The 22,771-nt window shown below is 52.2% G+C and overlaps 1 protein-coding gene across 5 annotated transcripts in view; it reads left to right on the top strand.

The window, feature by feature from the left end:
• sorcs2 (sortilin-related VPS10 domain containing receptor 2) overlaps positions 1 to 22,771 on the top strand; it is a 189,769-nt gene that overhangs the window by 50,642 nt on the left and 116,356 nt on the right. For 3 of the 5 annotated variants that reach the window (XM_023825439.2, XM_023825438.2, XM_023825437.2), the window contains exon 2: positions 3,513 to 3,580. In XM_023825439.2, the coding sequence (XP_023681207.2) occupies positions 3,513 to 3,580 (68 nt within the window). Of the gene's footprint in view, positions 1 to 3,512; positions 3,581 to 8,205; positions 8,353 to 10,451; positions 10,881 to 22,771 lie in introns of those variants that run through there. The other 2 variants (XM_023825441.2, XM_023825440.2) reach the window with 2 other exon arrangements.

Here is a 22,771-nt window from a genome sequence, read left to right as displayed (position 1 = left end):
AGGACACCGTTGGTGCGTTTATCGAACCCCTTGAAAAAGAAGCTTGGCTGTAATGATGGATGCATCTGGAATGGCTGCACCCTGTCTGGATAGTCGACGACTCCCTTAGCAAGCTTAGTGTTCACCAGCTCCCTCCTGTCAGCCTGCGGCTCCTCAAAGCGGGGGGGTCACTCACCTGCCTCGGTGTCTCTCCTGCGCCAGTCTGTGTTTCTAGAGAGAGGACGTCAGGTCAGCTCCTGTAGGACCCCCTACCTGTTTCTCGCACTGACCATGAGTTTATGGTGCTGGGTGGGGGCGGGGGGGTTGGGAGATTTCGTTAACGCCCCGGTCATCTAGCTTTGTGGCATTTTAATGCAAGCGTATTGCCAGAATGTTGCCAGCTTTAGCGATTTTAAAGAGGCTCGTTTAACCCACCAGTGTAAATATTCAGTTTGGAAGAGTAATCCCGTCCGCTGAACCATGCCAGCCTTTTCCGTGGTGAAACATTTGTCATGGTTATTAGATCGAACTCCTCAGAATTATTGACTGCCTGGAAAGTTATTTTTTTAATCCTAAATTAAATAACATGTCACAACTTTCATCGCTGTCCCAAATTGGCTATTAGTGCTTTTAGCCTCAGCTGTCTCTCCCAATTAGCCTTTAGTCCCCCCCCCCAACCCCATCAGTGGTTCTGGCTGCATAGTACACACAGGGCTTTACCCCCCCACACACACACACACACAAGCCTTGGTACAGCCCCAAGTCATGTGGCCACAGCGAAAGCCATAGCAGGAGGTGTAGGCGTGAGGAACGCGGCAGTCCCTGTACCCAAAGGGGGGGCTCTGTAGCATCTTTGGAGATGAATAATGGATTAGCGCACTCTTTGCCTCTGTGGGCTCCGTCTCACTGTAGTGTCCCCCCCCCCCCCCCCCATATCAAGCAGAAACACGCTGTGGGTTGCTAAGTCCCTGTCATCTCTAAAACTGTTTGCTTGTGTTCTTCTGAGCATGTCTGATTGTTATGCAAAGGGGAGTAGGGGTAAATATTTAACCTGAAATCTAAGTAGTGAACTAGACAGCTATTTGTGTAAGATGATAGTCTTTCCTCATGTGCCAAACAAGCACCGCAATCTCTGCCCCACATCCGTCACTGACGGGGTGGGACCGCCGATGATGTTTTGCATTGACGGCTGCTGTTTTGTTTGCCTGCTTGGCCTGTGAGCATTAAGAGCTGGGCTGCACCGGGCCATTAAGCTACAAGGAGACACAGCCGGTCGCTAACAGGACACACAGCCGGTCGCTAACAGGACACACAGCCGGTCGCTAACAGGACACACAGCCGGTCGCTAACAGGACACACAGCCGGTCGCTATGAGGACACACAGACAATCACTACAAGGACATGAGGACACACAACCGGTCGCTATGAGGACCCACAACCGGTCACTACAAAGACACGAGGACACACAGCCAGTCACTACGAGGATACACAGACAATCGCTACAAAGACACGAGGACACACAGCCGGTCACTATGAGGACGCACAGACAATCGCTACAAAGACACAAGGACACACAGCCGGTCGCTATGAGGACCCACAACCGGTCACTACAAAGACACGAGGACACACAGCCAGTCACTACGAGGATACACAGACAATCGCTACAAAGACACGAGGACACACAGCCGGTCACTATGAGGACGCACAGATAATCGCTACAAAGACACGAGGACACACAGCCGGTCACTATGAGGACGCACAGACAATCGCTACAAAGACACAAGGACACACAGCCGGTCGCTATGAGGACACACAGACAATCGCTACAAAGACACAAGGGCACACAGCCGGTCGCTATGAGGACCCACAACCGGTCACTACAAAGACACGAGGACACACAGCCAGTCACTACGAGGATACACAGACAATCGCTACAAAGACACGAGGACACACAGCCGGTCACTATGAGGACGCACAGATAATCGCTACAAAGACACGAGGACACACAGCCGGTCACTATGAGGACGCACAGATAATCGCTACAAAGACACGAGGACACACAGCCGGTCACTATGAGGACGCACAGATAATCGCTACAAAGACACGAGGACACACAGCCGGTCGCTATGAGGACACACAGACAATCGCTACAAAGACACAAGGACACACAGCCGGTCGCTATGAGGACCCACAACCGGTCACTACAAAGACACGAGGACACACAGCCGGTCGCTATGAGGACGCACAGATAATCGCTACAAAGACACGAGGACACACAGCCGGTCACTATGAGGACGCACAGATAATCGCTACAAAGACACGAGGACACACAGCCGGTCGCTATGAGGACCCACAATCGGTCGCTCCAAAGACACGAGGAAACAAAGCCAGTCACTACGAGGACACAGACAATCACTACAACGACACGAGGACACACAGCCGGTCGCTATGAGGACACATAGACAATCACTACAAGGACACGAGAACGCATAGCCGGTCGCTACGAGGACGTGCAGCCGGTCGCTACGAGGACGTGCAGCCGGTCGCTACGAGGACGTGCAGCCGGTCGCTACGAGGACGTGCAGCCGGTCGCTACGAGGACGTGCAGCCAGTCTCTACGAGGACACACAGCTAGTCCTGGTCTTAATGTGATTGTTCGTCCTTCCAGAACTGCACGCCCTGGTCCGATCGTTTGGTTCACCCGGGCCTGGTCTCGGGCCTTGCTCTCCCTCTGCATCACATGTGGGTTTAGCCCTGTATGCCCCAGCAGGGGCCAGAAAGCTGTTGATATCCTAGTGAAGTCCCAGGGTTCTGAGGGTCTCCATGCCAGAGATCCAGGCACTGGGGCCTCTCTCCTTTGCGCCCTTGTCTTAGGAATACATCAGGGCATATGTTATGGAAATGAAATTACAGGCTCCTTGCCTGTCTGTCAGTGCCTGTTTGTGATGGCTGGGTCTGAGTGCTCATTTGTTTTTAATCATCTTACTTTGGAAAGACCTAATTTGGCATTTTGAGTATAAAATGAATTTATTGTCGTCCTCCTCCTGCTCTGAAATATCAGGCATCATTAAGCTCGGGAAAAGCACAGTGATGTTGGGCCACCTTTTGTGTTGCTGTCTTTAATTGTGTGCTAATTGCGTAATGAATTGCCGTTTAACAAGTAGCCGTCTTTTGCACAATCAACTTTTTGCCTTTTCTGGATGGCAGAAGGCAAAGTTTGTTTTAGAGATGATCTCTGAGTGAAGTTTGTAAGAGATTCTCTTCCATACCCTCAGTCTATATGTTCTGTTATGTCCATTGGGGGGTCCTGCATATGTGTGTCCAAGGGCATAGCTTTGGGTTGGGCACTGGGGGGGGTTTGAGGTCTCCACCCATTTTAGGGGGCCCAGGGGATTGTATTGGCTGGTTTTGATTATTGGGGGGTTACAACTCCCCCCCCCCCCCCCCTTCATCTCTCTGTAATTTACACTCATGTGTGCGTCCCTAGGATGGATTCTCACCCTGACTTATCTCTTCATGCCTTGTGCCCCCAGGTCATCCTCATCCTCACCAAGTACTACCATGCGGATTCTACAAAGGTGCTAGAAAGCTCCCTGTGGAGGTAGGTCATGCCTCATCTGCCCCGCGAGCAGTTTCCATGGCGATTTGACACATCCCGCTAAATTTCTGTCATGTCCCTGGGTTTTTAATTTTTTAAATTTTTTTTTGGTAGAGGTTGCTTGTGTCTGGCCCCCTAGTGGCCAGGCTATGTAAATGTAAATAAATATAATTTGTATTGAGGGTGGGATGATTTTTCTGATTATGAGCCCCAATATACTGAAGACACTCTTCACCCTGAGAGATCAGATTGAGAACATCAATCCAGTGTTCTCTCAGCTGTCTGCTTGCTTGCCAGTCCCATTTCCGGAAAACGTTTTTCTCCCTGTCCATTTTGCCTGTCCTTGCTCACTCCAGTTTGATGGATTTCACTCTCCTGAGATAGACATACAATGAGTTTCCTGACTGCTCAATTAAAATGTACCTAATTAGGTTGCTGGCATTTCCTTTGCATACTGTAATTTGCATAGCCTCTAGTTTTCCTGCTAGTTACTCATTTCCTCAGGACACTGTGTGCTGTGTGCTTTACACCCACCCACCCCCCATCATGCTGATTTTCACCTGCAACACCCCCAGCTCGGAGGTGACCAGGTCTCCGCTGCGTTTTCTGCTGTTCTGTGCTGCACATACTTCAGTAGGCTTCTGGCCAGGAGATGCTTTTGCTAAACATGCAGGGAGAAAAGCAGGACATCACCCAGAAATGTGTCCCGACGAGTGTCTGTGTGTGGGCTGAAGTGCCATTCTGCTCCGCCGCGTCGGCTGTCTTCAGAGCGGCTCTGCTCGGCGCCGCCGAGAGCCTGCAGGTGGCGCTCCATCCGAACGGAGCGTGACACATGTCCATCGAGTTGCGTCAGCTGCTAGGACCCCTGACTTCAAACTCTCAGGTCTTTGTCCAAAACAAAGACTGCATGTTGCCAGTGCAGGGGGCTCCAGAACATGTTGTGTGATCCTGTATAAATATACATCTTTGGCTGCTGTTTTTTTTTTTTTTTTGCCGGTTTTGATGATCCTTAGGATGTTTGAGAGAAAATTGGTAACACGGTTAGAGACTGTGAAGACTATAGGCTATTATGGAAGGGGGGGGGATGTTGGTGAAGGTGTCCAGTTTGGACTGCGTAAGCACACCAGCTGGAGGCAACACTGTCCACACACAGCGGGCTTATAGGGGGTGTGCATGTGTGTGTGTGCGTGCCTGTGTCTGTGTGTGTATGCAAGCGGGTATACCTTATCTTATGGGGACACAATGTCCTCACGACGTGATGAATTTTTTTTCCCTTATGGGGACCAGTTTCCCTCAATTTAATAAAAATCTTTCACTTCAATGAAAAAACTAAAACTGCAAAAACTCTTGTATTTTGCTTGGTTATGCTTATGGCTATGTTTAGGGCTGGGTGGGGGTTAAGGTTGTCATAGTTAGCGTTAGCATTTTTCCCACAGAAATAAATGAGCGGTCCCCACAAAGATATGTTTACACGACTGTGTGTGTGTGTGTGCATGCATGTGTGTGTGTGTGTGTGTGTGTGTGTGTGCGTGTGTGTGCGTGTGTGTGTGTGCATGCATGTGTGTGTGTGTGTGTGTGTGTTTGTGGGCATGCAGACCCACACAGGAGCTGTGTTCCGGCAGGCATCAATAATTGATGACATCACCGTGGTGACAGGTTTTTAAGTGAAGTGGTTCTTCCCCGCCTGGGACGAAGCACTGTGTGTGTGTGTGTGTGTGTGTGTGGGGGGAGGGGGTGGAGGTGCGTAAAAGGCTCTCACCTCACCATGAACTCTCCCCCACTCCCGAATCCTGTGCATTTTGGTTCCCCTCTCGCCACAACAAATGTTGTTTTTCGCCCGTTCTGCCAAAAGCGGACGAGGCTGGACCAGGCCGGATCCGGCTCACCGTGTGCCTCTGTTTGCGTAGTGGGGCCGCCGCTCGCTGTCTGGCAGCCTGTCAGAGGCATAGGCTGCTTACCATTATGCAGTAGATTGCGTGCTGGTATGTGGGTGCTAAACAGGGGATGCTAAGGCGCTAACGGCAGCCACATCCTTACATGCTGTCTAAATTAACAAGCTAGGTGTGCTGAGCATAATTCAACCACTCAAAGTGGGGGATTCTATCTTGCAAAGTATACGAGGCAAAGTATACTCCTGACCTTAACACGACCACAAAGCCCACTTCTCTGGGGGACTGTTGCTACTTCCTGTCACTGTGCTTTGGCCTGGGTTGAGTGTCAGCTTTGGGCTCTGTGTATCTGTCAGATTCCGTCCCTCTGCTCCCCTTCCTGTCACTGTATGGTCTGGAGATGAGTGAAGCTTAGAGAGAGCAGCTAGATTTACACGCACTCTCCCCAGCAGCTCCCAGATCCGCACGCACACCCACAGGTGTGCATTATTCATGTGCAGTGCGCACTTCTTTTGAACATCTTTGCCCAGGGCCAGAACTTCACCTCCACCCCAGGCCCACCCCCTCCCCGCACAATCCACATCTTAACTCTGCCTTTGAGCTCCTTGCACTTTAATAATGCATTAAAGGAAGTACAGGGCTGCTATCAAGCATAAGGGCTGTAACCTCTGAACTCGAGAATGTGAAGGAACAGACAAACAACAGGGGGCAGACTTGAGTAGGATGAGGAACAGGGTTGGACATAGAAGTCGTCCTCTCTGTTTGTCTGTCTGTCTTCAATCCTCCTTGCTCTCTCTCTCTCTCTCTCTCCCTCTCTGTCCCCAGTCCTCCTTTCTCTCTCTTTCTCTCTCGGTGTCCTCCTTCCTGTACCCTCTCCCTTTGTCCCTAAATAGGCATCTTTGCCGATCAGGACCAGACCAGTCCACATGCAGGCTGTCTGCTGTCTGATTCTCCTCTGCTGGAACACACACTGGTGGTAAAAGTTGCATGGAGCATCAGATCTCCAAACTGCACGAAAACACCTGTCCTGCCCCCCTCCTCTTCTGCCTCCCTCTCACTCTCCAACAGGAGCAGATGGGGCTGTGTTGTAAATAGTTAATTTCGGGTGGAACCCCCCCCCCCGCCCCCTTTGCTCCAGACCGACATGCATATTTTATGGGCTTTGAACAGGGCGGCTGCCTACACTGGGGGAAAAAAAATGGATGCCTCCGGAATGAATAAGTCAGCAGGATCCAGATGATGGGGTGACTGACAGTGTCCGCCTCCAAGTGGCCTGGGGGGCTCTAAGGTTTAGACACTTCTTGTGATTCAGTGAAAACCAGCTGTGTGTTCTGGGTGTGGGATTGTATGTAAGTAAGGGGGGGGGGGGGGGGGCTGGCTTGGCCACAGGGCTGTGTGTATCATGGGGTGGGGGGCTTTCCCAGTATTTGACTTTCCCAGTTACTCTCTCCACTTCTGCATAGATAGATATTTTGTCTGTGCATGGCGCCCAAGCGGTATCTTGAATGCAGACCTGCTGTTATACCTTTGAATGGAGCTGGAAGGGCTTGAGTCCAGTCTGGGGGGCGACGCTTGTGGCAGCGCAGCTCTGTGGGGTGGAGGGGCCCCCTCATTGCTGGCCTTTGGTATTTCGATTTTACTCATTTATCCAACTTACACTAGAGTGGAGGGTTGCTATCTACGTGTGCTTCCTGGGATTTGAACTTACGACCTTTGCAAATGTTATCACCACTCTCTGCTTGTTGAGCCTCTCGTTATCCGTGTAGCTGGTCAGCTGTCGAGCCCCAGGACCTGCACAGGCACCAGCCAATTCCCAGCTTTGATCCCAGTGGGAATGTTTCTCGGGCACTGACAGGCTGGACACCCTGCTCTCGAGCCTGAGGTCAGACAGAGAGGCTGGGTTTCCCGTCCGGAAGAGACACTGGAATACTGGGGGAGCCCAGCGGGATTAATATCCTGGGTGCGAAAGGTGCCATCGTGCAGCTACCCGGAATGCAACTGTGGGAGAAATGAGTGTGTTAAAGAGTATTCTGTCGCTTTTTAAATTTGTCATTTCTGACTGGATTTTCAGGTGTCTGTGTGTGTGTGTGTGTGTGTGTGTATGTGTGTGTTTATATCGGCCGAGTTACCCAGGGATGCGTGACGGTGGTTTACACCATACAGTCAGTCCGTCTGTGTGTCCGTATGTTTACATCGGCCGAGTTACCCAGGGGTGTGTGACGCGGTTTACACCATACAGTCAGTCTGTCTGTGTGTCTGTATGTTTACATCGGCCGAGTTACCCAGGTGTGTGAAGGCGGTTTACACCATACAGTCAGTTCTTGTGTGTGTGTGTGTGTGTGGCGGGGGGGGGGGGGGGGTTGCTAAATTTCGACTCCTGCTCGCTTGCCTACAGACCGCAGTGAGCGAGGGCCCATCTGGAAGCTGTTTCCCGTTTCCTCACATACTTTCTGGGAGCAGTAACAGTTCAGACGAAAACTACCAGCATCTGGCCACAATGAAAAGAATCACTCCGGGTTTGTCCTCTTCTGCCTTTAAGAAAACCTTCAAAGTGCTCAAGGCCGAGGGGAAAAATCCTTGGCAGCGAGTTCCGCCCCCCCCCCCTCCCCGGTTAACTCTTCCCCTTCTCAGCCACGAGCGCGTTCAGGCTCAGGGTGCAGCGGCCATGAGGGGTACCGTCACAGGCTGCGCTGGACCTCTGGGGCGGCTTGCAGACTGACGTGAAGCCGCGAGCGTCGATTTGCGCCATATCGCGCCTGCTGACCACGTGCCGACCTCTGAGCCGCCGCTTTAACGGAAAAGGCACCTGGGCTTAATTATCCCTGCGGCAGACCTCAGAGGAGGATGAGAGGTCTGCTGAAGGAGCAGCCCGCGGTCGCCGAGAGGGTGAGTCAGCCGGCGGAGTGGGCGGGCGGATGGGCGGCCAGGTCGTGTGGGAGGGGAGGAGGGAGCCTGGACCCAAGCTGGCGCCAGGATTGCCGGAGTGACTGTGGGGGTGCCAGTGGCCGGTGGCCAGGTGAGCGGGACCCTGAGCCCGCGGGGAGGGAGGGAGAGAGAGAGAGAAATGTGTGTGTGTGTGTGTATTATGTTTATATTACATTGTGGGGACCTGTTATTTTGACATCCAGGTCCCCACAAAGATCTGTGAATACAATCACATGTTGGGATTAGAGTTTTTCCCCATAGAAATGAATGAAGAGTCCCCACAAAGATATAAATACAAATGTGTGTGTGAGAGAGAGAGAGACAGAGAAAGAGAGAGGCAGGTAGTGGTGGTGGGGGGCAGGAAACTAATTTAATGTATCCTACCTGCCATCATCTCCCTGCCTTTGAACTCACGTGAGCTGATGAACATGGGCTCTATCTAAGGGGTGCTGTGTGGTTCAGTGGGTTTGGATGCTGTGCATGGATTGGAAGGTTGTCAGCTCAAATCCCCGAGTCAGCAGAATGATTTCACTGTTGAGCCCTTGAGCAGAAGCCCCTGATTCCCCGTTTCCTCCAGGGCTTTTCTGACCCTGCTTTCTCAAAAATGCTGTGGATGAAAGTGTCTGCTAAATATGTTAAATATGTCTTTGGGTCTGTTCACGTTTGATGTTCTGAGAGCCCACACTGGGTGGGATGCCCCCGGTGGCCCTGGGCTGAAGGTACATGCCCCTGGCAATAGGGCTGCATTGCTGCAGCTGTTAAGCTGATGTGCAGCTTATTTTGGGTTTATCTAAAACGCACAGGTGGAGACAGGGTCGCTCCCGATCAGTCTGGGTGTCGGCAGGCAGAACGGAAAGCTGTAGTAATGCCAAAAGAAGACTTGTTTTATTGTAGTGTGTGAGAGCAGTGGTGAAAGGGAGCGCAGGATAGGGAAAGCAGGTATGACGGAAGAGAGCGGCGGAGGAAGGCAGGAGCTGTGCCAAGGACAGAGAGAACGAGGCCGAGGCTGCACTGATGACTTCCTTATTGAGATTGTAACCTTGGCTTTGAGCGAACGCAGTGCTGTAACGCCGTATAAACAAGATGGAGGGTTGGAGGGGGCGTTTGTGAAGCACTTCCTGTCAGAGAGGTGAGGTGTACCCCAGCAGGGAGGGAAGGGACTAGTGCCCTGTGCCACATCCGTAAATAACCGACTAACCTGCTCTCTGTCTCCTTATGTGCATGGCTGGCTTCTCCTGCGGCCAAACTGGCCCCTGAGTCTGATTTCACAGCCGCCTTCCCTCATCGCATAGAGCCGCCTTCCCTCAGCGCATAGAGCCGCCTTCCCTCAGCGCATAGAGCCGCCTTCCCTCAGCGCATAGAGCCGCCTTCCCTCAGCGCAGAGAGCCGCCTTCCCTCAGCGCATAGAGCCGCCTTCCCTCAGCGCATAGAGCCACCTTCCCTCAGCGCATAGAGCCGCCTTCCCTCAGCGCATAGAGCCGCCTTCCCTCAGCGCAGAGAGCCGCCTTCCCTCAGCGCATAGAGCCGCCTTCCCTCAGCGCATAGAGCCGCCTTCCCTCAGCGCATAGAGCCGCCTTCCCTCAGCGCATAGAGCCGCCTTCCCTCAGCGCAGAGAGCCGCCTTCCCTCAGCGCATAGAGCCGCCTTCCCTCAGCGCATAGAGCCGCCTTCCCTCAGCGCATAGAGCCGCCTTCCCTCAGCGCATAGAGCCGCCTTCCCTCAGCGCATACGGCCAAGGACAGCGCGTCGGAAGCACGTGGATCCATCTCTCAGGCGTTTCACAGCATCTCGATGACATGGAGGTTGGTGGCATGCAGATGAGGGAATGACTGTGATTATTATTCCTATGACTCAGCCTTTGGCACTGCGCCGAAGAGGAGGATGAGTGGTCCTTCAGATGGATGGATGGATGGATGGATGGATGAAAAACAATTCAGAATTCCAGAAAAACTGACTGGGGGGTGTAGATCAGGTGCTGGAAGGGGCAGATTTTACTGGTACGATCCTTAGAAAGAGTTTTTAATTTATTTGTGTGCTCCGGGTCATCAGCTAGGCACGAGCTCGTTATGAGTCATTAATTAACGAGCCAGTGTGGGGAGTCATTAAAACGGGGCCAGCATAAGGTCACGTTTATTTATGAGTGGTGTTATGAGCTGCAGTAAATGAGAGCGTCATTTGTGATATATGACTACCTGCCTATTGGATCCTGCTGCTGCTCCCAGCAGGTACTCGGGGACGAGGGACATTAACGGTGAGCCCTTAGGTCGAAACACCTGGATGGACGAGCCGCCGGTTTGGGCCTGCTCCTGTGCGCCTCTGTCACATGATGGCTGTGCAGCATCTCCAGCCTGCAGATCGCCAGGCATTTGCCAGCCTCGCCTCTCACAGCAGGAACAGAACCCCGATTTTCATGCCGATCAGCCGAGAGATGAAAGGAAAATTGGGCCAGCGCTTTGTCCAGAAAAGGCCGAGGCTCTCGACTGACCAACTGTAAGTCACATGACCGATGACTGTGGCATTGGGAGGCTTTAACCAATTAGAAACAGTTGGAAGAATCGTGTGTGTGTGTGTGTGTGTGTGGCTGGCAGAAGCGGGGAGCTGCAGACACCAGGCTCCATCTCTGTGCCTGTGCCTCTCACAGCTGTCAGCCTGATCTTCTCCTGAGCAAGTGTTTCGACTTGCGTCCTCCTTTGATTTAGTGCTGATGCTTCATGAATCATAGGAGATCAAGCAGAGGCCTGATTCGCTCTGCCTCGGTCCCCGTTCTGTCGGCGTCTTAAAGGGAAATTTTGTAGATGTTTGTTTCCCTCATAGCCTGTCTGGGCTGTCTCGGGAAGTTTTAACCAGCAGGCGGTCCATTGTGTTCTGACTCATGGATGAGTTTTAGAGGCGCTGGCTAAGCCTCTAGGAAAGCGACAGAGCCTCTGGATCCGGGGACGCCGACCATCCCGGCACCCTGCGTTAAGTCTCCTGGCTAGTAATCCTGATGACCAACCCGGTCCTATGGGATCCCCAGACAGTCCACGTTTTTGTTCTTACCGGGAGCTGGGAGGGAGCAAAAACGTGGACTGTCTGAGGGGTCCCAGAGGACCGGGTTGGGAAACACTGGTTTAAAGCACAGTGTTTGGCACATGGACTGTGTGTGGGGCAGATGCATTGAGAGGTTGGGGATGCGCACCATCTCTCAGCACTTCACTTAAGTACCTTGGCTAAGATAAGTACCTTTTGTTCTCATAAAACACCAGCAGCACTATTTTGCAACATAAGCAACAGCGATTTTTTTTCTGAATATCCTACCAAGTACTCTAGTCATGTTGCTATTTCCTGTGATGGGAAGATTGTAGAGCTACGTTTAGGGCAACATTGAATCTTGTTTTATCATTATAAGATCAGATGAGGTAAAGCTCCCCGAACCCAGCAGACTGGCCCGTCCTGCCAGCTTTTCTGCCCAGTGATCCCAGATTAATTTGGGTAGGGCACCGCAAGAAACAGGGAACCGCTGGATGGAAGTTTCCGGAATGGTGTGGGCGGTGCTGAAACCAGGATATGGTACTAAGAGTGAAAAAGCAGATGGATTACAAAAGCGAAACGGCAGGCTCTGGTGTGAGACGGAGACAGAGAACGAGCAGACGGGAGCGAGCAGACGGGAGCGAGCAGACGGGAACGAGCAGACGGGAGCGAGCAGACTGGAGCGAGCAGACTGAGGTCTTGGTGCCCAGGACCTGCGGGTTTAATGACATCCCAGGAGATGTAGGTGCAGCAGCACCATCATGTGCTGATACAGGAAAGGCGGTGTGGGGGGGTCCTGTCATCAGAGCTACCTGAACTTGCCCACATAGCAGCTGGAGGGGGGACGCTGGACAGGGTGACTCTGCGGGCTCCAGCTTGACTGACCCCAGGCCTGGTCTCTGTGTCTGGCCCCCTGCAAAGCGGATCTCCTCATGACGTCACTCCCCCTGCGAGGCGGATCTCCTCTTGATGTCACTCCCCCTGCGAGGCGGATCTCCTCATGACGTCACTCCCCCTGCGAGGCGGATCTCCTCGTGACGTCACTCCCCCTGCGAGGCGGATCTCATCGTGACGTCACTCCCCCTGCGAGGCGGATCTCCTCATGACGTCACTCCCCCTGCGAGGCGGATCTCCTCCTGATGTCACTCCCCCTGCGAGGCAGATCTCCTCCTGACGTCACTCCCCCTGCGAGGCGGATCTCCTCCTGACGTCACTCCCCCTGCGAGGCGGATCTCCTCATGACGTCACTCCCCCTGCAAGGCAGATCTCCTCCTGATGTCACTCCCCCTGCGAGGCGGATCTCCTCGTGACGTCACTCCCCCTGCGAGGCGGATCTCCTCGTGACATCATTCCCCCCACAAGGCAGTTTGCCCCGTGACGTCACACCCCTTGCGTGGGCCGAGGATGCAATGCAGCAGGGTGACTGGGACCACATGCCAAGTTACCACTGAATGATGTGGGGAACGTGACCCATTTGAAGTGTAGAGTCTAATGCATTGGACCGGGTCCTGCTAGCTTGCCTGAATGAATCCGCTGGTACCAGGAGACTCTCGGTACCATTGAGTCCTGCTCACAGCCCATCGCGCTGTTGTTTATGGGCGCTTAAGCGGCAACAATGAGCCTTTCGGCAAGAGCGACGAGATGATCTCTGTAAACCTTTATTACCGGGTTAACATGCCACTCACCACACTGTGGTGTGGGGGGTGGGGGGGGGGCTGGCTCCTGGGGTACTGAGAATGGTGGGGGAGGGGAGTCTGCCGAGACCCTGAGAGCGGCTGGCAGATTCTGGGCACACGGCCTGGCCTGACCCAGCCCCCGCTGATTATGCCGCCGAGTCCCAGTGTGGGAATGAAACCCACTTAGCGATGCCTTATTGCTTGTTTTATTTATCCCGCTTTTCAATTTAAATACCCCTATTAGGGTAATTGCGAGTGGGGGGGGGCAGAAGGGGGCAACTGACCCCCTGAATAACAACTAGTCGTGGCTAGTCTGCTGAAGCTGGGACGGAGCTGGCCGTCTGCCCGTGATGGCCCATCACTGGGGGGTGGGGGTGGGGGGGCAGGCTCGGCCAATCGGCTTTAACATGTGCACCGGCATGTGCGTGAATGAGAGGGCACATGAGGCTTTGATAACCATGTGGATGAGAACATCGCCCTCTATGGACAGGGCCAAGCCTTGGGGCTCCACCTGTCACTCATGCTGCCCCCCCCCTCTCCCCCTCAGCCATGGCGTGGTGGATGGCCGGCGTCCACAGCATCACAGCCAAACACGTCTACAGTCATTCATTGGGAGCGCTCGCACAAAGAGCGGGCCTGGCTGGGGGGCCGTCGCTGGCCTTCTGTGGCTGGGCAGGGATCCTGGTGGGATGGGACTGTGCCAGAGTACTGGCCTGGGGTCTTTCCCAGGAGCAGGAAGGCTGCGGGCCTGCGGTCGCTATGACGACCACCGCCGACGACCAGGAAGCCGGCGAGGCCTGCATCCCCATACGACGGCGGCTCCTTAACGGCAGTTGCTCGCTGTTGTCGCGGGGCATCGCAGAGCATCTCTTACCGCCACATACAAGCAGTTACGTAACGCACAGAGTGACTATTTAACGAGATGCTGACAAATTGCCGGTTGGGTTTTTAGCTTTAAGGGGTAGAGCAGCTGTTTCTCAGCGTAACAGCAGTGAGTCTTAATGACATTTTAATTAAAGCTGTATTGTTCTGGTTTGTATGGATTTCTCTGGGGCTTCTCTTTATCTAGGGAAAAGGATCTTTAGCGCCGAGCGTGGCGGAGGACGTGATGTTTAGAGGAAGCGTGGGTAAATTCAGGGCATCATGGGAGATCAACATGGTTATAAAAGGAGCGGGTCCATGTGCCATCACGCTCGGGGGCCCTAATCAGTTTGGGTCTCTTTTCATCATGGGGGGGTGGCTCATAAAGTCGCCACCTGTCCCGTATTTTGGGGGATCATCCTGTGTTATAAAATAAAATGCTGTGTCCTGTTTTGAACCAGTATGGGGTGTGATTTGTCCCATATTTTCATATCTTTACCAAACTACAGTTTAATCTCAGCCGCTCGATCGATCCCCCCCCCCCCTCCCGCGCGGCAAGACTCAACAAATACCATCAGAGCCCCAGGACAGTGTGGGGGTGGCATCCCTTATTTCTTTAGACTGAAAGTGGCACCCCCTCGTACAAGGTTGCCAACTGTGGTCAGCTGGCTGGCGTGAGATTGCACACGCATTTACATGTATGTAACAGTTTTATCACCTCGTAAATAGTCTGTATGGTTTGCACACTACCCCAACACTTCTGATGTAGATAAATTTAGGTTTATAATGGAATAATATAGATTTGCCGTAATATTTCTTAGTGTGAGCGTGAGACAGAAAGCGTGAGTGTCACGCCAGATGCGTGAGAGCTGGCAGCCCTGTTAGGCTGCTGGGCGGGGCTGGGGGGGGCCCTTGATAGAGTGGGCAGCGGTATTTGCTTCTGGGGAGTACGGCCCGGGGTGGCTGCAGCAGAAAGGCAGATGGCACCTGCACTTGGTCCCTGAGCAAAGGGGTGAGGGAGGAGGAGCGCGGAGGGAGGGAGGAGCAGCGCGGAAGGAGGGAGGAGCAGCGCGGAGGGAGGGAGGAGCAGCGCGGAGGGAGGGAGGAGCAGCGCGGAGACCTGCGGAGAGCATGTGTGACAGTGCACCGGCATCACCAGAGACACACAATCAGAGCGAGCGATAAACAGAAACGGAAGACGGCTGGCCTGTCATTATCTTTGGTAATATTCATCCCTCCATCTCTCCATCTTTCAGCGTAGCTAGTGCAGGTTGCAGTGAGCCTGGAGCCTGTCTCAGGCAGCTGAGGGCTGGGCTCCCCCCCGGACGGGAAGCCAGCCACAGCCCTCTGCCGTCACTGTTTGTTTACAGTGTTCAATGTTCGTTATTTTGGCGGGTATTTCTGCTCATTGTTGCACTTTGCATGTTGAGTGGCTGTTCGATAGACAGGCCAGGCTGAGAATTTGAAGAACATGGCGCGATAAATCCGTTTGGAGAAAAAGTGTGTTTTTTTTTTTTGCTTCTCACGCAATCGATTTGGACCTGTTTAATCTGCCAGGACTCCCGCTGACAGATTACGCTACTGGGCCACAGCGGAGGCGCAGTGATCGTTCCCACAGTCCGGAGGAGAGCTCTGGGACTCGGGACCGAGAGAGGGCACCCTGACTAAGCTGCCGGGGGCGTAGCCCCGCTCCGCTGGTGATGTGCCAGCCCCCCCGCAGGGGGCCCGCCGTTTCTGAGCCGGTGTGTCTGTGGGAACTGCCCCCCCCCCCAGCTGGTACAGGGTGGCTGCATCTCTGCCTGGTTCACAGCTTTGCCCTGATCTTGCAGCTCAGATGTTTAGTGGTGAGCGATTGTTTATCTCTGTGTCAAACCTGGGACTCCTTTGCAATGCAGGGGGGGCTGACTGCATGTTTGTGGGGGGGGTTTATTTACAGCTGCCACCTGCATTTCATCTCTTCCCATAATTCAGTTGTTGTCATGCTGATTATTTGTGAATTTGGACCATCCGTGTATAACTCTGGTGTTATGTTTTCTAAATGAAGATTTCATGTAACATACTTTCATGTGGTCATTGAATCTTTTTTCTCTCACCAAGACAGTTTTGGAGGGACCCCATGGTCTCTCCCCATGGTCTCTCCCCATGGTCTCTCCCCATGGTCTCTCTGTGCGGAGACCTTGCAGGATTTGGCTGTGGGCGGGGTCATCCGCGATCCCGCCCTCCTGAGCTCAGCCCAAGGTGTCAGTCCGCTGGGTGTGAATGAGCTGGAAGTGTGAAATAGTCTGTGAGTCCGCACCGCGGCACGCCGGATACACTCCCCGTTCACCCCCCCCCCCCCCCCCAATAAAAGTCGCACGTTTAGTTCTTTGTGTCAAGCCCCAGAGCCAAAAAAACGTGAACTTAATTTACACCCTGTGTTTATTTTAGCGGTTTTGTCAACTTGTCTTTGGAGTCGGCTGAATGAAATAGGATGCCAGCGATTGAATGGGTCCAGGGAAAAAAAAAAGAGACTTAATTTTACACCCGTCCTGGAGTGTTTCTCTGCGATGAAAACGTCACCGTTTTTGGAGACGGTGGCCTCGTGTGGGTGTCGTGTACGCACCGCGGGGAGAGGCATCAGAGAACTCCAACTTCCTCTGTGCTGCTGTAGAATGTTGGTTTGACTCATAGAGAATCCATTTCTACACCACCAGCCAAAAGTTTTTGCACACAGAGATTTTCTACGTTCACATGTTACTCACTTAACATTTACTAAAATTACACTCAATTTGAGTACCTTTATTAGCAAGAAAATGTCATATCTTTGATTCTTCAAAGTAACCTCCTCTAGTACTTATAACAGCAGAGAAAATTCAAGGCATTATTTCTACAAGCGACATTAGATACTGCTCTGTTTCTTGGGGTAACTGAAGCATATGAAGTTAGAGGACGGCCTAGAATGTGACTCTGCCATCACCACACAGCCAGATAATAGGATGTCAGACATGTTATAAAGGAAACTTAGTTTATTAGACTTATATTTTCATTTATAGTTGTTCACTCAACTTTCCAATGCTTAACAAGAATAAAAACTCTGCAGTTAATAAATGGATGGAAAAGTGGTAAAAACCTGTGGTGTGTAAAGACTTTGGAAAAACATTTGTGGGAGCAAAAATGTGGACTGTCTGGGGTCCCCGACGAACGGCTTGAGAAACACTGCTTTGAAGTATGAGTTCTTCCATAAAACATCTTGATATTGATAACAAATATTGTATTTAGGACATAAAATCTGATATTACTGTACGTGACACTTACCTCTTGGCAGATCCAGGTCTGTTTGTTCTCCTGTGACTACTATAGACGGCAACATGTTTAGCACGATAAAAGCACTGCATGTTCAGAGAGGCTCTGACCTTGAGTTTGACCTGCACCGCTCTCCTGATTGACAGATACCATTTAGGTGTCATCGTGCAAGAAGTCAGACACGGCAGCCGTGTGCAGTAGTGAACATCTAACAAAAAGGTCGGTAGGAGTGTTGTCGAGTATGGATGTAAGTACCGTGGGTATTGCATTTCCATAAGAAGCTCTATATATCATGGGATGACGATGCAGATGCGACCTCGCAGAGTGTAACACTGGGTAATTGCAGGTCTGTTATGCACACGCCTGGGTGATGGGGATTCCCGGGCCGTAGCTGTACGCATCACACCGGGGCGGCCCTCACCTCACACTCCAAGGCGCTTTGGGTCATTAACCTAGTAAATTTTGGTGAATAGGTATCAGTGCTGATAGATCGGCCTTTAAATTTGTTTATGGGAGACTATGCACAGAGGCAGGCCCCGCAGGTCACTTTCCACGTTGAAAGTAATTTATCCCGATGCGCTTTGCATCCCGCGGTGTCTCCCTGCGTTTCGCCGGCCCGTGTTCATCTTATTAACGGCGCATTCCTGAATCTGTCCGGATGCGCGCCTGCATGCAGCGTCGCCCGGTCTCTTCCGGCCGGTGGGACGGAGCTGCAGAATCACCGCGGGCTGGGAATGGAGGCCAGGGCCCAGGCGAAAGCGGGAGCTAAACGGCAGCGTTTCCGCCGCGCCGGATAATGGGCCTCGGCAGAGTGAAAACAAGGTGTTTATGCTCAGCCGCTGGTGGTTTTAAGGTCCAGATCTAATCTGAGGCCTTGTGTAAAACACACACGCGCTAGTTGGCTAATCCGCTTAGCAGGAGCCCCCGGTGCCCCCTTTGGGGGGGCCGCTGCCCAATCAGGCAGCACCTGGCTGCTGGCCCCCTGCTCGCCTGTCCTGTGCAGCTTTTAATTGTGATACTGATAGCAAATCCCTGCCAGAGTGAATCTATCCAGATGAGGGCGCCGTCCGCACAGTGGCAGTCGGGGCTCTTGTCTCCCAGGCTATTCCCTCTCCCTAACTATTAAGCTGTCGTTTAAGAAATATTCGCATATTGTAACGTCACATTTGCAGTTTGACATCTTATAATACTGATTTGGAATAATAATAAAATAATTCTGTCACCTTATTTTAGGGATGCTTTGGGGTGACTGGATTAAAGACGCCAAAGGCTGGTCTGAACTGTACGATGGTTGGTTTACCTTTTTCTGAGGTGTCACTGTAGCAGGATGGACCCGGTTTCATCAGCAGAAGCTAGGGGGCGACGGTCCGAACCCCCGTATCAGAGTCGAAAGCCAATCCAAGCCTGAGCTGTTGTGCTGTATGAGTTGTTATGAAAGCCCTAATTGTGATGGATTGCAGTTATTAGTGTGTCTCATTGTGGGTCCAACCCTTACCTAAAGTGGGTCACGCTTGACGCCCCCCTTCCAAAAACCCCCAAGAACCGCCCCCGCCCCCCCCCCCATCCCCAGTCTCTGCCTGAAATCAACATTCTTCCATGCGCATCTCCCCCTCTCAGCTGCCCGATGACAGAGACAAGGTGCCGATTTTAACACCATTGTAATATAACCTGATGAAGGCCGACATTCAGCAGCTTGACGAGGAGGATGAGAAGCCGATGCTGCCATCATGGGGCCGGCCACATGATGGCGCTAGAGGGTGACATGACTGCATGTCAGGCGACGGTGTGCCGGGCTGGGGGCATCCTGGGCGGGGTGAAGTGAACTGATTTAAAAGTATTGCGTGATGTTTTTGGCGAGCGTGGCGGGCGATTGGCAGGATTACCGGGACTCTGGATCGATGCCATCCTGAAGGAGGTGGAGACGGATGCGGTGAACCTCCTGGCTTATGACATAACTGCTCCCCCACCTGCAATCTGCTGACTCCCCAGATGTCAATCCGAGCAGACGAGTGGGCAGTGGGAAGGACCTCACCATGGGTTCGGGGAGGGGAAAGTCAGTCAGGAAGATCAACCAAACGGTCAGTGATGCTACAGACCAGCTGCTAGCCAAGGCTGCTAGATTTAATTTGATCAAGCAGATATTCACAAGGTGTCTGGGGTGTAACAAACCGTGGGAGATGGGTAAACACAAGACAGTCGGTTCTTCTTTAGCACAAGGGACCCAAGAAGAGCATTGGGTATGAACATAGTCTGCTCTCATTGGGGCAAGAGGCGAACAGAAGAGGAACGGGACCAGGGGCAGATTGACTTCTCTGGGGGCCCGAACCTGGCATGGCTGGGGGGCCCTCAAGCGGACCCAGAGCTATTTCTTGGGGCCAAAGGAGGAACAAGAGAATAAAAAATGATGCAACGTCAATAATCTGCAAACCAGAGCACGGGGTACCAGTGGTAAAACGAATTAGGGGAGGGGTGCTGGTGACTGAAAACGTTTTATTTTTCCGGAGGTTGGGTGGAGCCCCTAAATTTTGCCGGGGCCCTGGGCTTAGCGCAGGATAGCTCGTGCGTTAATCTTCCCCTGAACAGGACTGCCGCCTCACCTACCACTGCCCCAGCGTATCCACACCCGCCATCATTTCACACTAAATCAAATCCTACCATAACAGACGCTAACCCACAATGCTGGCGGAAAGGCTAATGCAGTAATTAAGAGGGGAACTAAATACTGAAAGTGAATCTCTGCTCTGTTAGAGACACCGAGCCGAGACAGATCCCAACCAAGTTCAGTGACCAGAACCTCTACGGGAAAGATCCAATCTGCCTGCAGACGGGGGAAGACAGGCTCTGTGGTCGGGGGATTGGAAAGGTGGGAGCGGAGATGCACTCGGCTTCTCCTGCAGCGTGAAAAAATACTCCCACGCGAGGGAAACATGTTTTAATAAAGTCGCTGTACTGCCTGAGCGAGAGAGGCTGGCCATCCTTCTGGAGGAGGGGCTCACTGCTGCCCCAAGTGGCCACCACTAAGAAGGGCGCGCTTTGCCAGAATATGTGTTCACATCTGTGAAGATTATATAAGAATGTACATTAGTTCACCTTTCAATGTTTATTTTTATAATTGTAATTATCTTAGGGGCCGTTACAAAGGAGTTGTAATGTTTTGACAGCTAGTCTTTATCGAATCGGTTTATTGAATTTAATCTGAGCGACAGAGAAGAGGGACAGGAAAAAAGAGGCCGTAAGAGAGATGAGTAGAAAGCGAGAATTGACGGGTAAGCGGGACTTTCAGAGCTTTGTTCAGGCTGCTTTGTAAGCCGTGTAAGTGTGACTGAACCAGCTGTCCTGAGTCATCCGCAGAGATTATACAGCAGTCACATCTCATACGCGCTCCTGCGTCATACACACCCGGCGCTAAAAATGTAACTGCATCCAATGCGGCGTTGACGTCGCGGGAACCTTCCCCCCGGCGGGGGGTGACTCCGAACCCGCGTCCTCGCTCTGCAGACAGGCCCGGGGGAAGGGGGACGGCACAGCGCTGTGACTCCTGCAGGAGCCCCAGCTTCATAAATGATACAGCGGGGGCTCTCTGGGAGTCTGCGGCAGGCCCCTCATGAATGATACAACACGTGTGTCCACCACATCCCTACCAGACTTGTGTGTCAGCTTATTTCTCTCCCAGCGTGTTATGCCAAAGTCTGGGTACAAATTGTCCTTGTGTATTATAGGAAGAGGGGGCTGCAGGGTTATCGTGCTGTTTTTTAGACTCCCCCCCCCCCCCCCTACATTTCGCTGCCAAAGATGAGGCTTGGTGAGAAAATAAAGATAAAGCGGGATCCGGTTGTTTTGAAGGAGTGTCGTTCACCCCTGAAATCCCGGTGCCTCTCTGGCCCCCTTTCTCGGGCTGCGATGGCAGGGCGTGTCTCTGAGTGACTCGCTGGCAATTCGCTGTGACAGCTGTGGGCAGATGGAGGGTGGGGGCTGTCCTGGCCACCGCACTGCCCCCCCACCCCCTCCCCCTTGCCCTGAGGTGAAGCACATGAGGGGGATGTTTCTTTCTTTCTTTGTGGGAATAGAAATTCAGTCTAATAACACTGGGTTCCGTGTTAGATTAACTCCCAATCCTCTAGCAAATACAGAAATTAGAAGTTAATCGTTCTGAATGTCCTGTTAGAGATAAAGGGTAAGTGGTGAGAGTCAGCTGGTGTCCTGTCCAGACCGGATAAGCGCGTATTGAGAATGGATGGATGGATGGATGGATGAATGGATGTTAACAGGATGATGTTAGTTAATGGTCTATTCAGTGCCAGAGAATCCCCTTATTGATTTCTTATACACATGTCTGGGTGGTGTCCTGTCCTGTAATCACTTCTACTATGGGATAGACGTGAGGTCGTTGTCATGGTGATGAGCAGCTCTGACTGAGGGCACCTATGACAAGAATATGTCTATATTTGAGATCCTGGCCTTAACAGCTGGTCTTGTTACCAAAAAACTCTGATTTTGCCTAAAGTGGTTACACAATATGATGTGGCTTTGCGAGAACTGCGCTGGGGTGGGGGGCAGGGGGGGTTTGTTTGAATCTGAGGCACCGTCACCTCACCACCCTACCAGCAGTGTGAGAGAGACAGATGTCACCCAGTGGGGCATCTTCTTCAGACGCGGCGCTTGGCTGCGGATTGGCCTTGTGGGTCCCGCCTGGTGTCTCGGGGTTAGGCGACTGCTGTATTACTCTGTTCCAGCAGAGCAACACAGACAAACAGCAAACCCTAAGCAACATTAGGAATGTCTTATTGAATATAAGGAATGCATTTAAAATTAACGCTCATAAGATCAATCTAAAATCCTCTTAAACATCTATATTTTAAATTCTGTTATGGATGCTGTGGCCTTGCAACTGCAAACTGGCAGTTTAATTCCTGCCCCCAGCTCAGCGTGTCAAGAGCCTGCATGTTCTCCTCATGTTCTCCTCATGTTCTCCTCATGTTCATGAAGGGTTCCTCTGTGGGCTCCTATCAGGCTCCAGGAGCAAGTGGTCTGGTGAACTGGTGCCCTTAACATCTGAGTGTGTGCAGTTGACTGATGTTCCCCCCTTTAGGGGACCCCTCCCTCAAGCCCAGTGCATCATGGGATAGATGCCAGTCTCATTGTGATCTCCTGCATGTAAAATTAGCAATAATAGTTACACTTAAGATGTAATCTAGTGGAACAAAAGGTAATGTTTAAGGGCCATTCAATGTCAGATATAATTCTGTGACCTCGGAGTGGATGAGGAAGAGGAAGGAAGCCCCCAAACCAGTTCCATTGTGAAGGGCACCAAATGAGACACTTTATTGAAATGAGGGCAAAATGGTAAAGCACAGAACTGCCCCCACGAATGCCTGAATGCGCATATTACTAAGGAATTTAAAAGCTGCTGGTGTGAAGCGGGTTGTTATTTATGGGAAGTGTTGCTTCGTATCACCAATCAGGCTGTCAGGCTCAATGTTGCCTGAAGGTCCCTCTTACATTCTGACGGGACTCCCACCTGGGAATGAACAGATGTACATGTCTTCTCTCTTT

This window comes from Paramormyrops kingsleyae, chromosome 12 (assembly GCF_048594095.1).
Source record: "Paramormyrops kingsleyae isolate MSU_618 chromosome 12, PKINGS_0.4, whole genome shotgun sequence".
NCBI classification, from domain to species: Eukaryota; Metazoa; Chordata; class Actinopteri; order Osteoglossiformes; family Mormyridae; genus Paramormyrops; species Paramormyrops kingsleyae.
This window is presented reverse-complemented; position numbering and strand designations above follow the sequence as displayed.